Genomic DNA, 17,553 nt, shown 5'->3' on the forward strand with positions numbered 1-17,553 from the left:
AAAAAGTACCCTGAAATGTACCTTTCGAAAAGGTGTGTTTATCCCGTTGAGAAATCCTTGTAGGAATCAAACAAGACAACAGTGAGCAACTGTGAGCACTTGGAGACTAGATCTGACCCTCTGTGACAATATTTTTGAGCCAAGTTCAATAAGGTTTAATGCCATAAAAACCTAAATTGATCTTTACAATTTCATTTAACAAAATGAACCCCAGATGAAATCAAACATTCCAGAATGTTTTAACTTACACTATACACACAGCAGTGCTCTTTCTATTTTACAGAGAAAACTTAAATCTAAATGTAGCAAGCAGGAAATCAAAATAGGCGGAATATGAAGATTACAAATATGAAAATCAAAACCATCACCATATGCAATAAATATGACATCTATGTACATGATATCGCTTAACAAACACCAAAAATGAGGAACAGTATACTTATTGATATATTTTTTCTGGAAAAATGTAAATAAATTGACATTGTTTACTCTGAAGCCATAAGTAAAAACGCTTAGATTTAGAGTTACACGTTAATACACAGCATTGCACAAAGGAGTAGAACTAAAACATTAACATAGATCACCTTGGATTTAGCAATTTTGTTATCATACACCTCTCCTCATTTGTACAATGTGACAAGATCCTTTACAGCTGATGAGGTAAGACATTAGGTAAAGCAAATAAGGTCATAATGCCAGAAATCCTTAGCACTAGCCCTAGCCTATATAGTCAACACATGAAATGTAATGTCTTGATAGTTTTCAACCAAATCCTTAAAGCTGATGATCGATGAAGCCAAAGCACATTTCACCATTTAGTACAAAACTGGATGTTATCCACTTTATCTGTCAACTTAAGGCTGCTGTAAAATCTGGAAATGTCAGATATTTTCAAATTATCATTTAGGTTCCAGACTGATTCTGTAGTTCTTTTTTCTTTTCTTTTTTTTTTCTCGCTTTTGGTTCCTTCACTCTTGGTCTTAGCTAAATTAAATTTCCCAGGCTAATTAAAGCCTATTAAAGACAGGTAATGTCAGTGCTGGTGGCAGGACCATGACAAAGTGCTGATAATTGTCTGCCAGACTCACTAAATCCACCTGTCCTGCAATTATCGCTTTCCCTCCACCTCTCCTGACACATTACTCCACTGTGGTGCTGCTCAGCAGTGTGATGCCTGAAAGTGCATCCTGCAAACACAGATGTTGGATTTCCTACTAGTTTAGCATACATGTGTCTTACAATGATTGCAGCTGAAAACCAGCACATTTTAAGGAGTGAAACGGCAGCTGCCAGGTTTCACATGGATGGGTTCCTATTAGACATACATATGAGTAATGATTTATTATTATGCTCTCTGCTTGCCTTTGGATTACATGTGTTGGGTCAATTCAATTTGTCATGAGCACATAATCTATCAGTTCACTTCATTTACATCCCTATAATAGGAAGATAAGTAAAAATGATTGAACAGCCATATTAATTATTCTGACATATTTGAGAAAAAAAAAACATCTATCAGACTAAGTTGAAAGAATAGACAGTCTCTGCCTGCATCTGTACAAATGGATCTTAGCTATTCTTCAAACAGATTATTTTTGTAATGAAGAGATTATTTTGATTTACTGGAAAAATGTAGTGATGTTTCAATGTGAAAATGTCTTTTTATGGCCCATTGAACAGCAATTCCAATGTCTTAGTATTGTAATTATTGACATGATAAAAAGTATTGTCATATTTCATCCCAGAATTGACTGTTTAAATGAGGGGGGGAAATTGTTTGACAACGTAAGCTTCAGTGCAGCACTGTTACCAGATTTACACTTACAACTGGGAGACATATTGCCTATGGTCTAGCCTTGAAGAAAACATCTGGACAACATGCTAATTACACCAGTGGTTTAAGGAGAACATGTGCTGTTGTGATTTGGAGGAGTCATCCAGGGTTGGCAGCAATCTCTGAATCCTAAGTCAACCCCTAAAACCAAGTCCCTGGACACCTAACTGTCTTGAGTGTTAAATCTGTATATTTGTCTGCAGTATATTCAAAGTTTTTGTAACATTGCATCAAATCTTTCCAGAGTATTTCTCAGGTATTTAAGTATTTTGGGATAAGGAGCTTAGAGGTTTACATTACATTTACATTAATGAATCAGCAAAAGGTTGATGCACACTAACAACAGCTAGATCATCCTGTAGAGGAGTAAGGCGTGTCACTATGGTAGTTGTAGTCAGGGCACACCTTCTGCACCAGTTTATAGTCTACACTGTAAAAGGCTATATAGATGCATATGACTTTGAAGGGTTTCGAGCACAGCCAGGACACATGACTCTGCGTCTGCTCCTGATAGCACACCTTAGATGGGTCAAAGTTGCACAGTGCAGTCTTCTTGTTGCGGTCCGTCTTCTCATATTCAATGCGACAGTTGAATGATTTGGTGTCTTTGGTCTCCAGTGTGGATTGTTGGGCGATCTCAAACTCCACCACCTTGGATGGCGGCACCAGGCTTACTGACACATTCCCCAGGCCAGTGGAGTTATGGCGGAAGTAAACACTAAAAGTGCCATTTCCGTGGTCCACGATCTTGCCTGTAATCAGCAGGTTGAGTTTTACCGTCTTGATGTTGGAGTGGAAGTCCCCCCACCCGAACATTTTTTTGAACTTGCCAGTCTTGACGATGGGCCTGCGTTTAGTTCTGGCCTGTGCACCCTGAACATCTGTCTGGTTAGATAACCAGTCCCAGAAGTCCTCCATGTTCTGTAAATATGTAATTTCCCTCATGTTGCTTTTGAACCCAGGGGAGCCCCTGGCAAACAAACGCAGGGGATTGAGGATCCGTGGACTGGCCCCCGTGGGAGAAATCTTCTGTGCATTATCACTGTCTCCCCACTCAATTACCTCTGTGGCTCCTCCATGTGCCTTCCTGCATGTGACCTTTAGAGAAAGCAGAGGAGAGATAGAAAAAAAACATTAATTGACGCAAAACCTTTAATTAAACCTTTTTTTTTGTTTTTCTTTAAAGTTAAAGTCTTTCATTTGTATCTGGTTTGTGTTTCTAAGGACAGCTTTACCTTTTTTATTTTACAGTTGTACATTCTTTGGAAAGGATTCCACTGTACAAATGCCACAGCTGCAATAGGGATAAAGAAAACTATGAATCAAGCTGCTTCCTGAGCAACTTGATTCACAGTGAAAACCAAGGTTTGTCAAATTTTGTTTCAAATGCAATATCCATCATTTAGGCTCCTGACAACCAGAGCCCAGACAGAAGCTGAGAAATCCAACTGAATATGGTTTCTTATAACTACAAAATTATGTTTTTCAATTGCATACAGAACATCACAAACAATACAATTAGGGTTATTTTTTTGGTTTTGATATTTGTGCTGGTAAATATACTTCTTAAACAAGCAGGTAGTTAGCTTAACTCAAAGACAAGAAGAGAAACAAGTTGCCTGTCTCTTTCCAATGGTGCCTCGAAACTCGCTGACTTTCCCACTGTATTCAGTCCTTATGCTAAACAAAGCTAACAATCTGCTGATGTTAGCTTCATGTACCATGACACCTTACTCTTAGCAAAAAAAACAAATACATATTTCCCTGAAGGTGAAATTATTCCTTTAAACTCAAAACCGATTTTGTAACATCAAGTTTTATGAATTTCATAAAGATCTTTTTTGTGGGGCTTTTTGCTTTTATTTGATATAATAGTTGATGAGAGACAGGAAATATGAGGAGGAGAGAGTGGGGGATGACACCAAATGATCAGCAGACCAGGAGTTGAACCTGCGATCAGCGCAAGCATATATGAGGCCCCTGCTTTGCCAACTCAGCTAAATGTAATGAATTTCAGTGCTCAGTGGTAGCTGAGGATGCTGGCAGGCTTGTGCCGTGTTTTCTGGGCATACATTTAGAGCAATCAAGATGACAGAGAAATGGGGTGAGGTGGTCAAAGAACCGTGAGTAAAGACAGACCCCTAAATCAGAAACATTTTTTTAAGTATAAACCCATTTCCAGTTCCATTTTATGATAGGAATCATGTCATGTCATTTGCTCAATGTGCAAATGTGTCCATTAATGAGACGAACTAAAATTGGTGGTTATGGATTCACTGATGAACTTAGCTTACATTTGCATAAAGCTTCTAATATTTTCGGACTACATGTCAGATTATAGGAAAATCCCATGTATTTCACATGTAAGCTGGTTTCACCAGCAGTTCTATTCTTAGATGCACCATGCATATGAACTTTAGCTTGTGATGGTCGCCAACAATGAAGCAGGCTTCTACAGAGGAATGGTAAAGTATGCGCTAAGTGCTGATCCAGTCACAGCAATGAACTGTGATTCGCCCTTGTACCTCAAAGCCTTTTAGCTATAGGAGTGATTCCTGGTCCACTTCAGATAAAGCTTTAATAATTCACGGCAATAAGCTTAGCTAGTTTTATTAGTAATTAGTGGTGCCGGCTTTCCTCGGGCCTGGTTGCAGGGATCACTGAGAGAAGCAGATGTTGAAAGCACTGAGCAGCGGCTGTTTGAATTCTCTCTGAGCTGCTGCACAGTATTTCCAGATTAATTATAATTTCGCTCTAAGCCTAACTGAGGCACATGTGTACAAGGCTAACAAACTAGGTCTTGCTGCTACAATTTGTTTTGTCACAGTCTTATTCCTGTGAACCTTCCCGTTTGACATGTAAAAGTACTGCGTAAATCTTCTGCTGCTACCGTGTATGTTATGATTATAGCTTTTCTTAAATGTGCTGCTTCTATCTCAGGCAGCAGTTATACCTTAATGTAACAAGCAGGACGTAATGGCTTAGCTATCTAGATATGTCATGTAAAATCAATGTGTCTCCCACGGACAGTGCATCTGGCCCATCTATCAACCATTACAATGCTTAATTAAGACAGTTACTCCTTGTAAACGTGGTTGAATGAGGCAACACTGTTATAATGTCTTCTGGTGTAGCTCATCACATCAACATTCATTAAATCAACCAATTCCTCTGGCAGTATTCCCTCACTGATAGTGCCACTTAGTAATACCTCTTTGAGCTCAGCTGGTAATTTGATTTGACTCTTACAACATCACAATAACAGGGGATGCTGAACATAAAATCTGGGGGACTGCGGGCTCCCAACAGGACCATTTCGTCTCAGTTGTGAACAAAGATGTGGCACTCGTCTTCCCTCCATCCCGAGTGGTTATATCCTTTACACATTGGGTGTCATGCTGCACGGATTCAGAGGTGAAACCGAATTTTGTATTTCAGTGTAAATCTCAGGTAAGCTTTGTATAGGATGATTATAACGGAAATGAGAGAGGAGTTTAAGCATGATGAGCAACTAGGGAAATTGCTGTGACAACAAGGGGATCAGCAGAGGGATATCTAATACTTAAATGCCCCAAGAGAGATGAAGCACTGGGAACTTAAAAGCTTGCGCTGACACATAGGCTTTGGTTTATTTCTCTCTCTCTCTGTCTCTCTGCACACACACAGCAGCAACACACACACATACACACCTCGTTCATATAGGCACTAGTGGTGTCTCTTTAAAACAGACTAAAGAAATCCAAGTTTTTGTACAACAAGACGGCAGAAAAAAGAGGCAAGGTCTAATGAAGGAGAATCTACAAAAGCTTAATTAAGATTTCTTAATCTGTGCTGCTGTGCTAGAGGCATTACGGGGCAACTTGAAACAAGACATTATTATGATAATAACTGCAGAATTATAGAGCGGAAAATACCAGACCTCATTTCACCAGCATCAGGTAGAGTGGTAGGCTTAGTGATAAAGCAGTAAACATAAAGGTGGGTGAACTATGCTGTCACTAGTCTTAATAATATGATCCACCAGTATGAACAAAAACAGTGAAGTCTGACTGACATAAGATTATTATTATTTTTTTAATATACTTAAGCTGCTTATGGCTGATATTTCCAGTTAATATTCAGTATCTTCGAATGTCATGCCTAAAACACACCCCTTCTTAAACAGCATTTAAATCTCTCTCATGCATTATAAACACTTTTTAGTTCACAATAAAGTGACTATCAGAGTAACTGTGATTTACACCTCTGGAGCACAACGCTGCATTGTGATTTTGTTGTTGTCGTTTAAGGCAGACTGACCCCCCTAAGTTATTAAATGTAATTTTAAAAAATTCAATTAATTTGCCCAGAACATAAAAAAAACCCTTTAATATATAAATACAATGTTTGTAAAATACTAGGGGATATGATCCAGTATTAGTATATTATATCAGGCGTGAGCAATATATTTATTAAGTTCTGATTTAGTCAATTTTTGTTAGTCACAGACATACTGTATATCTGATAAGATTTAACATGAAATTACAGAGCGACAATGCCTTTCAATTGTAAGAAAAAAAATCTCCCCCTACACATGTGTCCTAGTCATAATGCCAAAACCAAATTTAAAGATACTGAACTTTTTTATTTTGTCATGCATTTGTTATATTGAAAAATTCATATCAGCTGCTGTATAAAAATGCTGTAAAATATCATTATGGGTTACATATTAATATTAGTTTGCCTTATAAAGTGTCTCAACAATATACCAGGAATTTGCCTAATAAATGTTAGTTCATCCTCCATAACATTACGCACTGGCTCTTTCAGCGTTGTGCATTCACAGCTTAGTAAAACTCTCTGCCTGTACGCCTTGGTTGTTGGATAAACATATTAGATAACACATATTGTTACTGCAGAAGTGCTTCCATTCAGTCTGTCTACAAACTGTCTTGAAAAAAATGCTGCATAAAATATGACCTTAAAAAATGAAGTATCAGCAATATTAAATGGTATAATATTTATGTTTGTCCTTAAAAGTACAAATCTTCTCTTGTCTTGTCATTTGCAACATTTCATTATTACTGCTATTGTGGTATCTCAAAGACGTTTTGGGCTAAATAAAGAACAAACAAAACATGCGCAGATGTCTCAAGAATATTTCTGTAAGCCACCTGTACTGTATATTTGATTTGATGTTGTGTCAATCACTAGTATCCACACTCTGAGTCAGGATCAGCCTTGACATTCATCTGTAATAAGCATTATGGAGCTGACTGCCTGCTTGTCCCGTGGGTAGACATATCTTTTAGAGGCCTGACATAAAGGTAATTGCCACAGTGACCAGAACTAGCCTCTAGAAAGTTATTAAGAAGCAAGTGACATCTGGCTTCTGGATCATCTGAAGAGATGCCGTTAAAGTGCATTTGCAGTGAGCAGCCGGCGACACTGTGCTCAGCTGTGATGGGTTCTGCCCGCGGGCAAGGCTGGAGTGTTGTTTTGATGGTGGCGATGGAATCTCTCTCAACCTCTGTGTGAGAGCCTCTGCATCATCCTCATTACCAAGTTCCCTGTATCAGGGAGCTAAAATAATCTGTTTTTGAGATTTCCATAGTTGATTTTTTCCCCTGCACATAAGGTCGGAATATGGGTCTGGGGAAAATTGGTTTCAGGCATCTCCCTCACAATAAACAAAATGGGCAATTAACCTGCTCATCAGTGCAAGCAGAGCAGCTCCAATGATGCACTCTACTGTTCTTCATGGATTTATCTGTGCAAATTGACCCCACTTTAGTGGTGCAATTCATTTCACTGCTAATTTTCTGTATCTGAAGCTTCATTAACTTGATGCGCTTCTGCGTACTAAAAATCTGGACATCTCATGGAAATTACACAGGCTTGACCACTGCCTACTTCCTAGCACTACTGCAACACAAGACCTATATAGAAGCTACTCAGCTGGTATCAGTCAAATTAAACCACAGATTGTTGCAGAGCTGGATTGACTGCAGCCTTTTGCTTTCAAGCATTCAACATGACAAGCGACCTCACTCATATTAAGATCATTCTTAGCCCACAATCCCTTGCCCTGCATCCTTCCCAAGCCATCTTCCTCTTAGAGTTACAGGGCATATCATTTGTAATGATTCACACCCAGAACCGGTTCCGGGAGAGAAGGCCCTCGAGGCGTTTAAGCAGCCCAGAGCGAGAGTCTACACTGCTGAAGAATAGATTGGTGCTCTGATCGCTGGAACAGCCTCACGCTCCAGAGCCATCACTTTTAATCAGAGGCCGTCCAGGGAAACACATGGCAGGTGCTTCAGAAATGTGGTGGATCGCAACAGAAAATCCACACCGGGGGCCCCTTACCAATCACAGACAGCTATAGTTAGTGTGTGTGTGGGTGGGTCGTGCATGTAGCATATCTACTCCGCTCCAGTATAATCCTTGAGGCCATTACTACCTGACCTCTATGAGAATGAGATGGACTAAAGACGTTATAGATCCAATATTGAATTTGTGGCTTAAATCATCATACTTGTGGTGATATTGAGAGCAGCCAGTATCTTATTCATTGTACACCTGGTACCTAGTAAGAGTTAAATATATTTATTTTTTGATTCATGTACATGTTAAGAAATAACACATCATGTACCAATAAAATGTATTGATCAGTTCTTATAATGATGCTGGCCTTCACAAGCTTTAAACCTATCCTGTTGACGCCTCTGTACGTTTACACCAGATCCGCCTCTGTCTAAACATTTTGAGGAAGTGTTAATGTTGAGAGGAGACGGAATGACACGCTCGAAGGAAAGTTATTCTGATGTTTTCATGACTATGATCACAGCAGTAGTCTTTTCTGGCTCTCCACAGGATATCACTTTTTTGTGTAGACAGATGTGCTGGAAATCACATCATTTTCATGAGGTATAATTTGTAACAAGTGGGCTTGCGCTATCAAGGCCTCCAAGTAGCATGATGGGAAGACATCTATCATTAGTGAAATAATTGAGTAAGTATGCTTTCTTGTTTTACATTAAATGTACTTCATATTCACTCAGCATAAATTTGTGGTAGCAAATGTAACCAAAATTGTAAAAATGTACTATGCGAACTGTGACTTTACAAGATTGCAACAAGACACAATGTGCTGCTGCAGTTAACTAGTTCTGTCACAGCTGCTCTCTTTCATGCTGATCAGTTTTGAGAGTGAATGTGTTTCTTCAGGTGTGTTGTCAGTCATCATGATAAAAACATAAATGCCAAAGAACATGAGCTGAATGGGCTGAATCAATCGCTCGATCCCCATCCCGCCACACAGAAAAACATACACCAAGCATAGCGTAGGGCTGCGTGAGGTGTGCTTTCTTCAATTGCACACAATTAAAATTTAAGGTGGCAAATGGAGATATTAATATTTGCTCGTGATACTTTTTTGCTCAGCGCTCATTAGCTGTTTGAATGCGGTATCACATGATAAGTTTTATGTAATTATTTCTCCTTCAGCAGTCTTTTGTTTTTGTATCACTGTATTGTTACAGTGCATTTTACTAGTAAGCAATAAACTAAACTTCACTGCACAAAACGCACACATTTATGTGTCTTGCAGGGTGGAGGCTGCCTACACAGAATGATAGAAGCATGCCTCAATGTTGTTTAATAAATGTGATCAATTGAAGGAAATAAAAGCACAATGCCAAATACCAGCTCATACTTGTGTCCACAATTAGAAACTGCAACCTTACATATTTTATTCCAGTAGAAATGATTTTAAAGGCTGTGAAAAATAACAGTTTATTAAATGCTTTCTCTGGACTGTTGCATATATAATTAAATTGTAAATTTGACAACTGATTGATTTTTTTAATTATGCCAAAATTACCAATGTTTATTCAGGGCTACATTTTATACTACATGTTTACTATTATTAAATAGGTATTATAGTTTTTCTTGCTGTGGAAGTAATTTTGCTTAAGTACTATTCTTGGGTACAAATTTGAAGTATTTCACTTTACGGGAGTATTCCAGGGTTTATGAGCAAATGAGGGTTTATAAGAATTACTTAAAAAGCAAAATAAAGGCTTCAGTACAAGACCAGTGTTTTTTATTTTCACAGCTCTAAATAATAACTCATCTTATTTTCCAAAGCAGCTAAAATTAGCTCCTTCTTGAACGAGTACAACAATAAAATTCTACCTAAATTCTAAGCTTTATCATTTTGTGATATTTACAATGGATCCAATGCATTCCCTGCATGATAAACAATTTAGAATCAAAATTGCATCACAAGTCACAATTCCAAATAACAGGGCTCCTTTGTGAATTAGAGGCAGGAGACTTAGCCCCATGGGGTGAGAGTGGGATGTTGCCAACAATGACTCGGTGAGCGTAATTTAAATGCAGCGGTGATGTGAGATGTTGAGCGTTAGCAAAGATCCCACTTGGAGAGAAGGAGGAGAGCGAAGGAGGCTCTGTGACGAGAGCCTCCAGGTAATCGGTATACTTGTGTTATCTCAGCACCTGCCACAAGTGACAGCAGCAAAGCCCTGAACACTTCACTTTTAGGCAGGCGTTACCTTTCAACGCATCATCAGTTTCATAATCCCCTTACATGGTCAAAGCACCAACTCCTGTGCTGGCTCCTGACACCTGCAGCACACCTCTGTAGGTCTGATAGCAGGGATTCAGGAGGATAATACCATGAAGCACGTTGGACTGAGTGTAATTATCATTCTCTTGACCAGTTTTTGACACTTTCTACTTTGTACCACAGTGTAAACAGGCTAGTAAAACTCCTCGACTAATACATGTTCTTTTGACATGAAACGTAAGGGGATGCTGCTTTTGGTTTTTACACTTGCGTCTCAGGAAGATGTAATCTACGCGTGTCTCTGTCACATTTTATGTGACAACTTCAATTTAGTCTTTTTCTTCTCTTCAAATCCATGCTGTGAATGATACGGGTGTTTTATTCAAAAGTGTTTTTGCTTGATTTGCTCAAACATATGTCCACCAAATTTGACAGAACAAATGTTTCTGTTTTCAAAGCAGATTGCGCCTCGGCTGATTTCACAAAAACAGCTCCCTTTGAAGAAGAAACAAGAGCAGGAAAGACGTTGCTTCCTTTCTCCGAGTAGCTCTGAAGACAGGTACTTCACAAGAAATATACAAAGACAGAGGGGAGCTGACAGTGCTTTGTTAGGGCTGAAAATGACAAGCTGAAAAGAAAGGCCTCAAAGCCCGGAGGCAGAGGAGGAAATGCAAAACTGAGAATAATCAGAAAGGAGATTTATTGTACTTGTTCTAAAGCTGTCACACATTGCCTTTTACAGGAAAGCAATGCAGTTTTAATTAAAGAGGTCAATCATTTTCCCAAGCTTTGACATATAGTGTGATTGCCTTCTCCAAAGTACCAAGCCAGGTGGTAATTAAGAACTTCATATGTCAGTGTTTTGGAGATACACATTCAAAGGAGGAAACTTTGCTACTGTGCCTAACAGAATGGTGGTTTAATGTTATGACACATGAGTTTTGTATTTCAGACATAAATGGAGAACTCACGGCTGTAAAGTGACAAGACAACCGTTCCTAAACTGTTATTCCATAAACTGACAAGATTTAGACAGAAACCTGCCCTTTACAGAATCAACTCATCTCAGCCTTTTATTTTGAAGGAGCACAGCAGTGAAAGCGATGCAGAACGTAAAAGAGCTGCTAAACAGTGAGGCTGTGCATCAGAGAGCGCTGAATGTTTCTGACCCTGCAGAGCGGTAATGAAAATGCTATAAGGTAGCGGAGCCTCCAGGTCTAACGCTGCCTCGGGCTTCACGTCGCCCATACAAATTCATAGCTGTGGACCAAGATCAAGAAACTCAACATCATATTACACACAATGTTTCCTGCACCACAGCTGCCACGCTGGGTGCACCGCAGCACTTCATCCAAACATTATTTGACGTAAATCTGTAATGGTTCATCGGGCAGCCAGATTATGGTTACTGTCAATGAAAAGGACAATTGTGTCACACCTATCACTCATCTGACACTTCTTTCTCTTCATTTCCGGACCTTAATCATGGATTTATTGCCATTACACACACAATTATGATTGATGATTGGAAAAGAAATGGGTTGCAGGGCTCCACACTGTCAATACAACCTGTAGTGTCTCCAAGCTACATTTGAGGGATTAAACAGGCAGAAATGACAACCTTTTCTTCAGAGGTCGACAACATACAGGCGGAGGACTGCAAATGCCACAGACAGTATTGTTTATGAGGGATTATCTAGTCAAGCCCTCGGGCTAGAAAGATTGTGGCCACTATATGAGCACAGATACACATCAGCACCATGTAAGCTCCAAAATGATTCCTGCAAGGCAGCACTTGCATACAAGGCCCCTTCGCTCTGTCAATCCATGTTTAATCAATCCCACAGACATTTCTACTGGCCTTTCTGACATTTTCTCCAATATTTTTCTCATTCCGCACCAAATTTCTCTGGTGGGTTTTTGAAGACTTAAGTTCCACTCCCTTTTTTTCTCTATTTCTTACAAGGCAAATCCTGGAAGAGGTTGATGTGAAGACCAGGCAGAGCAGGGATGTGAAGAATATAAACACAATTTTTTTTATTGTCCAGAGGGAAAAGGGGGGTACAGGGGGTTGGGCGGTGGGGTCTGTAAAAGAGACGAGGACCTTATCACAGCCCAGCAGCTCTGTAATTCGCCGCCATGATAAAGTGGCAGTGCGGAAAACCTTACAAGGCTGGCACAATCCAAAGACGGATTAGGTTTTTCTGACATAAGCTTCCTGAAAAACTAATCAATCAGCCCATGCAGTATTATCAGAAGCGTGAGATTAAAGAGCTGCTCCTAATCCTCCCACTGTACATTTTATTACACTTCCCAGTGTTAGTTGCCTTTAAATATACAATAAATAAATAATAAAACCAAACCTAATTGAGCATGGGGAAGGGGAAATGGGTTAAAGAGCCCTTAGAGAGGGAATTTATGTGGAATTTGTGTTTTGTTATGAAGAAAGGGATAAAACTGTTGTCCTTGCCAGAGCCCTCTTCGACTTTGAATAGAGCGCCACTGTCTCACTCCAGCACTGCAGAGAAGAAATGCAAGCGGGAAAATTCCTCCGAAAGATTTTTACAATAATATTAGCAGCTAAAACTGGACCAAAGAAACTTCACATTCTTACTTTCTTGTTCTAATAATTTTCCTCTTTTATTTATGGATGAACAGATAAATCATCAAGTGACTAGATGTTAATAAATTAATAAATAACTGTTGAAATTAATGCTGAATCCTTTGAGAAATGACTTGTAATCCCCTAAATCAGTGCACATCAGAGTTGCAGGGATGAACTTCAAACATGTAGCGGAACCAGAGGACAAGCTTACTAGTAAACAGCTAAGCTTTGTCTCTTCAGTGCGTCACACCCATCTATCAACATGCTGGCTCCATCCCCGCTCAGTCCGACCCTGGGCGCCGTTTATAGATGCTGAGGAGGCAGCTATACATTTAACACAACATCTGACCCTTTTGGCATTGGCCATCTAGATGACTTAATACAGCCAAATAGCAACAAGAGGGTAATGGACTTTGTCAATATATTCTCACACTTTTTCCCAAACAGTGCTAAAAAACCCACTTTGACTGCATGTATTCTGTAGAAGAGAGGCAGGGCAGGACAAACGGGGAGCAGGGCTCTCAAGTATGTTTTATCTTCATCTACATTGTTCTGCTGTCATTGCACAGAGGATAACTGCAGCAGATGTCATGGGTAAGAAATGGATTCTCCCAGGATGGCTTTGACCCTCTTATTTGTCCCTGGGGTATGGCACAGATGCTGGGCCGGGGTTACACTGCTTGATTCATGTGCTGGATTTTTTTCTGTATGAACACTCAATGGAAGAAAAGTGTTTTTGTTTAGGTTTGTTGAGTTGGGTGATTTGGCCAATTGTGAGACTAAAGGCTGCTATAGACAATGAAGCTCCAAAAAATATGTGTTGTAGTATACCACGAGGGCTCAGATGTCTGATGCGCACCAAGTGATTCCGTTGGTGAAATCTAGCCTTTCAACTGAGTTTCATGCCATGTGACCACAGTCGCATCCTTACATTGCTTACTCCCACTATAAACTGTTCTATAAAGCGGACATACAATGCAAAAATAAAGACTTTTCGTAGCTCAAGAAGTTATTTAGCATATTTCAAGCTTTCAGTCAGCTTAGTATTTAAGCATTTTTTACCCTTCGGAAGGTGAGGGAATATTGATAAGGAATAATATGTCCCCTGTCAGACAGTGGTGGGTCTGCTGGGAGGGAGGCCACAAAGGCATAGGAAGAGAGCCTCTCCAGGGAGGCAGCCTGTCTCTCTCTCTCTCTGGAGGCAGAGCTCCCCATAGGCTCAAGGCTGATTACAACAGCAGCCGGAGCAGACAGCACTTTGCCATGCATCTGCACAGTTCAGGGCTATCTTTAAAGAAGCCCTCTTTGAGGACAGCACAGATGTGAAGAAATTCTTAAATGAAATGGCATTTGCTCTTCAGGTTTGATCACAATAAGAGTCTGTAAAGCGAGGATGATCAGATAAAACACATACACTTTATTCACCTGATTATAGAGAACATCAGTAACTTGGAAAAAAAGGGAAAAGACCTTTAAATTTCCCTAAAGATTATGGTCTTTTGAGGGCTTATTCCTGCAATAAAAACAGAATTACACTACAGTAAGATTAGGTCCAGAAGCTTAAGACAATCAGTCTGGTAAATACTTAATAATTCCCTGCGTATTCACAGGGACTTGTGATTATATAAAATTGTAAAAGTTATTAAGGAGGAACAGCAAAGCCTTTGAAAACACGTGGGTTCTGCAATTTTCTCCTATTGTTCTCAGTTTTCTTCTTTAAATCTTGTCCTCATTTTAGTGCAGCAAAGACTTCTCACTGGGTCAAGTGTTCACCACAGAGCTATGATCTTGTTCAGGTCTATAAAATAAATTGAAATTTTTGCTGAACAACAATATCTATACACAACGATACAGACGAATAAATGTTGTATTGTTGGTTTTGTTGAGCCATAAGTGACAGAACAGGATATACACACTTAAATTGATTATATAAAAAGACCCCACATTGGACAGAAACATTTAACTCTACAAGCAGGCACATCTATTAACTACTTTATAAACACAATACAATAAAACAAGTCTACTTCTAAATTAATAATACAGCAGAATTGTTAATTATTATATTTAATGCACATTACGCATATTGACTCAGAATAAATTGTGAGTATTATAGTGGAAATACACATGTATCACTTTTTTCTATATCCAAATGCTTCCTAAGAAAAGTCTGACTGCAATGATTAGTAGATGCTATTAGAGGAATTAAGTACATATGCCACCATACATCATGGAAATTGATTAAGTCAGTCTGTTCATTAACATTAAATCCAATCAACTTTGCTCTTCATGTTTCTAAATATACTATATTTAGGCTGCATAAATAACATATATCACCATATTTTTAGAGGTGATGAGGTGCCCTTTTAAATAAATGGATAAAAAATTATCTTCATTATGTTAAAGTGTTTTGGAAATGTATTAATTGCCTCCAAGATAAAGTAACAAAACAAGATGTTCCACTATAAGAGAGAGTTCAAGTTGGCCGACGAATGTGTTATAGATGACTGTCAAAAAAGAGAAATGCCAGGAGCTTAATGAATTGTCTGACTGATGTTATGTGTTGAGTGATAAATATTTGTTTGTATAAACAATGTACAATATGTAATAAAAAAATTATAAAACAAGACAAAAGCCTGTTTGGTTACGGATCCAACGGGATTATTACAAGTAAGGAAGCCCATTAAAGCCACCCACTGTATCCAACTTTCTCTTTAAAGCCATCTTGGCTACAGGCATACTTTTTCATGTTCAGTCTATTCTCATTCAATATTTTCACAGCTCACCTGGTGCAGGAAGAAAAAAAACAGGAATGTTTGTAGAGCTCTCATGTTCAGTGACTTCTCGACTTATTCAAAACGAGCGGCGCTTAAATCCTCTCTGGAAGATTTGGAGAGGGACAGACGAACACGCCGCTGAAGCATTGCTATGATCACCTGTGAAAAGAGTAGGAGATATGTACGATGTTAAATCACTTAAAACCCCTTGTTAAACTCGGCAAGAATTTGCATTTAAATTGTAGGAGAAACAACTGTCTCTTACCGCTTTTCAAATGTAATACCTCCCTTGATTGGGTAAGGCGATTGGAATCATTCTTGTTCAGTCCACTTTCGTAAATTCCTAAAATCCTCTCACACGTTTCCGTCTCTCAGGATGTTGAGTGAATTCTTCCTGAGCAGATGGGACACTTTGGGTATCTTTACAAACAAGGTGCAACGGCTACATTCAGTGGCTCCGTTGAAAGAACACTCCGCTAAGTTGCGAATAAAGACAAACCGAAATTAACTATTGCCCCGATTTAATCAAAACATTTCTGAGTGAAAACGTTCGCATAAAGTAAAGCCAAGTGTCCGTATCCCAGTGATGGGACTGCAGTCAGTCAGACAGCAGTTTGCTCGCTGTGCGCTCACTTCAGCTCTACTCGCTTTCAGTGCGCAAAATCCTACGCTGCGCGTCTGGAGACTCCAAGGTCGGCACGCATCCGTGCAGAGAGTCAGACCAGAGAGCTATCTTTGAAGTCTTACCCTCTCCGTCTAGAGGACAAGTAAGATGCTTGATGTCACTGTTGTCAATTTCTTTTTCAGCAACGCGTCTACGTTTTTAACCCTTTCGACGTTTAGGCGTGTTATCACATTGTGAAATACTGTGAGTTTTCTTTTATTTGTTGAGGATCAATTGGTCATCAGGCATAAACTGTACATCAAGTCACATTAGATCAAACGTAGCGATGGCTGTCCTACACCTGGTGAGAAATGTCTGAATGATATTTATAAAGCTTTGAGTCAACAATTTTTGCAGATTTTTAAAGTACATAATATTGACTTCCAACTTGCGAACAAAATAATATCAAAAGGACTGTTTAAATCATGCAGGTAAAAACCCAATGGTGAGGGATCGTGTTTCATTTGAGAGCTGGTTGAGGCATCAGTCCCAAACATAAAGTGCAGACAGCAAAAGGTCAAACGTTGTGCTGATGGCAACAGCATTTACTCATTTAGATGAAACTGGAATTCAGCGATTCATGTGACCTTGGCACCACCATGTGGTTACAGTCCAACATCTCACTTTACAGAGCAGACTGAGCAGATAACATGGTTTTTCAGGTCATGCTTAAACGTTTACGTTATATCTGGCTTTTAACTAAAACATTTATCCTTCAAAGGGTATGTGACAAACTCCAGTGATTGAAGACTTGATATGAGAGGGCGTGGGGAAAAACAAGCAGAATATTAAGGTGAAACAAAGACACACAAGAGGAGCAGTTGAGAGAAAACTGTTTCTGATTGCACCTCTGAGGCAGTATAAGTTCATTGTGAAGGTTCTAATTTACTGCACTTGTAGACTTTTGGTTTGTTACATTGCCTACACCTACACATTTCAAATCCTCTCCATCCTTCTATGTCCATCCTTCGTCTATCACCTTGAAGTGTGCAACAACAACAACAACAACAACAAAAGACTTCTCATATCACAGGAAAAATTAGTAATTCTTAAAGACAACATAAATTGACTCCATAAACTTTGTGCATGTTTACATAGTTTACA

The 17,553-nt window shown here is 39.2% G+C and overlaps 1 protein-coding gene across 1 annotated transcript; it reads right to left on the reverse strand.

Annotated features, from left to right (window-relative positions):
* Positions 1-184: 184 nt before the first annotated feature.
* Positions 185-15,894, reverse strand: nxph2a (neurexophilin 2a). Its single transcript, XM_069663208.1, has 2 exons — positions 15,795-15,894; positions 185-2,932 (listed from the first exon to the last, which is right to left on the reverse strand). The coding sequence occupies exons 1-2, from the start codon at positions 15,837-15,839 to the stop codon at positions 2,186-2,188; spliced, it is 792 nt and encodes a 263-aa protein (XP_069519309.1). The 5' UTR covers positions 15,840-15,894; the 3' UTR covers positions 185-2,185.
* Between the last annotated feature and the right edge of the window lie 1,659 nt (positions 15,895-17,553).

This window comes from Semicossyphus pulcher, unplaced genomic scaffold (assembly GCF_022749685.1).
Source record: "Semicossyphus pulcher isolate SPU_LCO1_2020_fin unplaced genomic scaffold, fSemPul1.0.p SCAF_15, whole genome shotgun sequence".
Taxonomy (NCBI): Eukaryota; Metazoa; Chordata; class Actinopteri; order Labriformes; family Labridae; genus Semicossyphus; species Semicossyphus pulcher.

Coding starts and splice junctions, on each gene's coding strand:
- nxph2a (XM_069663208.1), bottom strand. CDS start 15,839: ATGAGAGCTCTACAAACATTCCTGTTTTTTTTCTTCCTGCACCAG. Junction 2,933..15,794: donor TTTTTTTCTTCCTGCACCAG/GTGAGCTGTGAA, acceptor CTTTCTCTAAAG/GTCACATGCAGGAAGGCACA.